General features: G+C 49.4%; 1 protein-coding gene across 1 annotated transcript in view; it reads right to left on the reverse strand.

Annotated features, from left to right (window-relative positions):
- Positions 1–3,779, reverse strand: part of cltcl1 (clathrin, heavy chain-like 1) — a 143,788-nt gene extending 140,009 nt beyond the window's left edge. The window contains exon 1 of the mRNA XM_084440293.1: positions 3,653–3,779. Within this exon, the coding sequence (XP_084296419.1) occupies positions 3,653–3,694 (42 nt within the window). The 5' untranslated portion in view covers positions 3,695–3,779. The remainder of the gene's footprint in view (positions 1–3,652) is intronic.
- Positions 3,780–5,000: the final 1,221 nt, after the last annotated feature.

Consider the following 5,000-nt stretch of genomic DNA (forward strand, 5'->3'; position numbering starts at 1 on the left):
ACACTCCAGACACGCAGCCCTCCTTCCTTCCTCTATCTGGACCCTTCCTGGACGTCCCCTCAGATCTGAGACCGCTGCTGCTGCTGGTCCCGTCACCACAGAGCAGTGATTCCTCACAGGAAGCCGGGCGGGAGCATTCAGAGATTCACACAGAGATTCACACAGAGGTTCACTCAGAGGTTCACTCAGAGGTTCACTCAGAGGTTCACTCAGAGGTTCACTCAGAGGTTCACACAGAGGTTCACACAGAGGTTCACACAGAGGTTCACACAGAGGTTCACACAGAGGTTCACACAGAGGTTCACTCAGAGATTCACTCAGAGATTCACTCAGATTCACTCAGATTCACTCAGATTCATTCAGAGATTCACTCAGAGACTAAGAGATCTATCTATCTATCCATCTATCTATCCATCTATGTCTGTGTGTCTATTCATCTATCTATCCGTCACACCAACCACTCCAGCTGTGACCTGTTCATACCATCTCACCAGAGAGAGGGAAGATGGCCGTGCTTCAGGACTGTGAAGGAGAGGTTCCACAACAGCTTCTCTACTGACGCGGTCTGCAAGCTCAACAGCCAACAGCTGCAGTAGACTGACCCTGAAGACCCCCGCTGGACAGACCCTTCCCCCCCACCACCCCTCTGCCCGGACAGTGACACCCCCCCCCCCCCCCCCCCCGTCCGTCCGCCCGTCCGTCGGCAACTGGTCTGTTCTGATGGACCAGTGACCAGTCTCTCAATCCCACTCCCCTGCCCTTGCTAACCCAGAAGAGTGGTTCCAGATAGTTGTAGAACCCGGGCGAGTGGTTCCAGACAGTTGTAGAACCCAGGCGAGTGGTTCCAGACAGGGAGGGGTGTAACCCTGAGCCCCCCGGACCCAGACTCCTAGCAGCCTGGTAAATACCAGCCAAGGAAAAAAACCTCAACAACTTGAGGCCCAAAGTCCTGGGTTTGCAAATTCCTCACATTTTTCACTCTGCTGGTGCACCTACATACACAGAGGGAGCAGGTCAAAGTAGAATAGAGTAGAGCAGAGTAGAACAGAGCAGAGCACTGTCGAGTAGAACAGAGTAGAGCAAAGCAGAGTACAGTAGAGCAGAGTAGAGTAGAGTATAGTATAGTACAGTAGAGTAGAGCAGAGCAGAGTATAGTACAGTAGAGTAGAGCAGAGCAGAGTAGAAAATAGTAGAGAAGAGTAGAGCAGGGTATAGTAGAATAGAGTAGAACAGAACACAGTAGAGTATAGTAGATCATAGCAGAGTAGAGCAGAGTATAGTAGATCATAGCAGAGTAGAGCAGAGTATAGTAGATCATAGCAGAGTAGAGCAGAGTATAGTAGATCATAGCAGAGTAGAGCAGAGTATAGTAGATCATAGCAGAGTAGAGGGTCGTGGAGGCAGAGTTGAGACTAGAATAAGACCTGCTCAGCATGATACCGGAAGAGGACTGTCTAATCTATCAGTCAGAAAATCAATATCTCCTAAAAAGCATTTTCCTATCAAAAACCCGCCTAGCTGACTATGAAAACCAAGATGGGTTTTAAATGCTGCATCAGAAGAGAAAGGCTTGATCAGCCATTTGGCCCATGCGACCTAAAGACCTCTATGTGGGAGAACAGGGACTGAACCAACAACCACCGCCATCCCTGCCCCCTGCCAGAGGGGCCCACATGTCTTCAGAGCAGAGCACAGCGCTTATTAGCCATGTGTAACAAGTACAGGTGCATTGGAGTTCTTGTAATTGCTTGTCCTTACAGTATCTTATCAGTACTACTAATCAGTTCCTCATTCCAGTCCCAGGTACTCAGCTAGACATTTAAACCCAAACTGGAAATTTACTATAATATCCATCGTCTATCAGTATCCTCATCTACTTATCCCATCTGATCACGGATGACTGTGTCTGTGTCCATGATGTAGGCTATGCGATTCTTTGCTGGGTCAGTGCTGCTCTGGGCTGGTCTAGGATCAGCAGTTCTGTCTGTGCTCCTCTGGGCTGGTCTAGGATCAGCAGTTCTGTCAGTGCTGCTCTGGGCTGGTCTAGGATCAGCAGTTCTGTCTGGCTAGTCATGGGCTGGTCTAGGATCAGCAGTTCTGTCTGGGCTGGTCTAGGATCAGCAGTTCTGTCAGTGCTGCTCTGGGCTGGTCTAGGATCAGCAGTTCTGTCTGGGCTGGTCTAGGATCAGCAGTTCTGTCTGTGCTGCTGTGGGCTGGTCTAGGATCAGCAGTTCTGTCTGTGCTGCTCTGGGCTGGTCTAGGATCAGCAGTTCTGTCTGGGCTGGTCTAGGATCAGCAGTTCTGTTTGGGCTGCTCTGGGATCAGCAGTTCTGTCTGTGCTGCTCTGGGCTGGTCTAGGATCAGCAGTTCTGTCTGGGCTGGTCTAGGATCAGCAGTTCTGTCTGTGCTGCTGTGGGCTGGTCTAGGATCAGCAGTTCTGTCTGTGCTGCTCTGGGCTGGTCTAGGATCAGCAGTTCTGTCTGGGCTGGTCTAGGATCAGCAGTTCTGTTTGGGCTGCTCTGGGATCAGCAGTTCTGTCTGTGCTGCTCTGGGCTGGTCTAGGATCAGCAGTTCTGTCTGGCTAGCCCTTGGCTGAGGACCGGGGATTGGGGCCAGTGGTCAGAGTGGAAGGGGTGTGTGTGGGGGGGGGTCTCGGGGAGAGGTGGGAGGTAAGGGGGGGGGGACTCACTGTGAAAGGCCATTTCACAGCCCTGGCGTTACCATAACAACGGTCCACAGAGAGGGGGGGCGGGGGGGGGGGCACAGTAGCGCGTCACAAAGTTTCTCCGCGAAGAAAAGCGGGTCAGAAGAGGCAGCCCCGGGGTACACAGGACGGGGGAGGGTCGGTCAGTCATGTCACTGCAGCTGTGATGATGATGACATGGCACCTCTGATCAACAGGGACATAGCGAGCTGTCAGAGACACAGCTGTGAGAATATCCGGGCCAGAATGCATTCATCATACACAGATGAAGTGTCAGCCGAACCTTTGCCCATTGCATGGTAGTCCAAGGCTATAGAAGACAGGCTAGCCAATCAATTAACCTACTACGCATAAACCACGCATAAAGCAAACTCGTAGGCCTTGCCCTAATGTTCTTCTTCATTGCAGTATTGCAGTCTGACAGTATTTTATGCTACGATTTGGCCAAAGTTGCCATGATGCAAAAGCACTGCAAAGGACTGATAGCGTAGGCTATCCTATCCACACTAGCTAAGCTAGCTACAGTGTAGCCTATCTCTGCAAAGTGTCACGCAGGTCTCCGTTACAATGTTGCCGCTTCGCAGCTGAACTGTGCGCTGATGTGTCAAAGCAGCGCAGTTTCGGGGCATTAATGTCACGATCAGCTCCGGTGATCCCGCGGTTCCCCGGTGACAGCGACCGTTTTCAACCCGAGCAAACTGCAGCGTGATTCAGCCACTCTCCGCAGTGGAGCTCCCAGAACCATATGACTGGTCAGTTTTCACCAGTCATCTCCCCGTTAAGAGCTCCGCTAGGCCCGTGGTTATAACGAGACTCCACGCAGCCCCGGTCCAGAATCCCTTTAAATACCGGTGTGCGGCGTCTGTTTGCGGGCTTGTACAGACGTGGAGCTACGCAGCAAAATGCAGCTGTTATTAGGCTACATATTTTTGCCTTTATGCGTCTTACCTGCAGATGTTCCTGGAACCGTATCGGCAGTATCTGTGCCATCCTGGAAGCTCCGTGTGTCCGTAGAAAAGGAAAGGGGAAGGGGACACGAGGAGGAATAAATGCTGTCTTTTACTGCAAGTTCCCCAATTGCCCCCAAAAGTCAAATCGGATGCAGTAGGGGTAACTACAGGACGAGAGGCAGGCTGCTCACTGGAACACTGTCTGACTGCTCCCATTCACACTGACGCACCCTTGGCTAAGAAATCACCTCCGCTGACTAAAATAGTCCATAACAATTAGCTATTAAGCTCTTTTGGGGAAACAGAACGTTTTAACAAACCTCAGGATCGCTTAGGAGGCATTACGAGCGATTATGTTAGTAACTTTAACAGCCTGTCCTGCTACTGTCCTGGCGCGGTTTTCTAATAAACATGATATTCAGGGGGGAGAGAAATGGAAGGTCCTCCGTATCCCTCCGCAGCCCCCTCCCCCTCCAGCTCTGCCAACTTCACAGGCACACCACGTGACCAGCGCCCTCATCATTTTTACGATTTCTGCAAACTCAAGTGCTGATGACGGGAATGCCCCACCACCTCCCCCAGAACCACCGTGTTGAGAAACATTTATTACCTGTGAATGGTAAAAGGGTTATAGAGGCCTATACATTGGCGATTTTATAGGGGGGGCAGGGGGGGCAAGTGCCCCCCCTGATTGGACAGCCGTACTCTGCTCAGATTCTTAAAAAAAACAAAACAAAACAAAAAATACATTTTTTTTTTTTTTTTTAATAATTAACACAATTATTAAATACATAATTGTGGTTTGTACCAGTTTGTGTTAGATCATCATTAATTTTAAAAGTGTAGTTATTACTTAAACTAGGCTACCTTTAAAAATATATATTATATATTCATAATCCACTAATGGCACAACTCGTCCGTCGAAAAAAATGAGATCTGACTGTACTGCTCAGTGCTCAACAAGCTACAACTAGCCAACCTGCTCATAATGGCAAAAAGAGCTATAAAAACAATTTACCACTTCTTCATAAAATAAAATAAAAACTGTCAATGCTAATGAAGAAGCTACCACTCGAAATGACAGCGCAGCAGGTGCAATCGAATGCAGTAGTGCTCCAGAGGCTATCGGAGCTAACACTAGCACTAGCAACATCACCATCGGCGAGGAAGCTAGCACCAGCAGGCAGTTGCAGTTTGATGTTGTGATGTTGGGTATGGCCTAGTGCTCGGTCATAAAGTCATATTGACATGCTCGTGGTGTCTAGATGAAGTTTGATGCGTTGTACATAATGAATTGTCATACGGATTTCTTATTAGCATACTGTTCACAACTGGTATTCTTTGTA

Source organism: Borostomias antarcticus, assembly GCF_949987555.1.
Source record: "Borostomias antarcticus genome assembly, chromosome: 6".
Taxonomy (NCBI): domain Eukaryota; kingdom Metazoa; phylum Chordata; class Actinopteri; order Stomiiformes; family Stomiidae; genus Borostomias; species Borostomias antarcticus.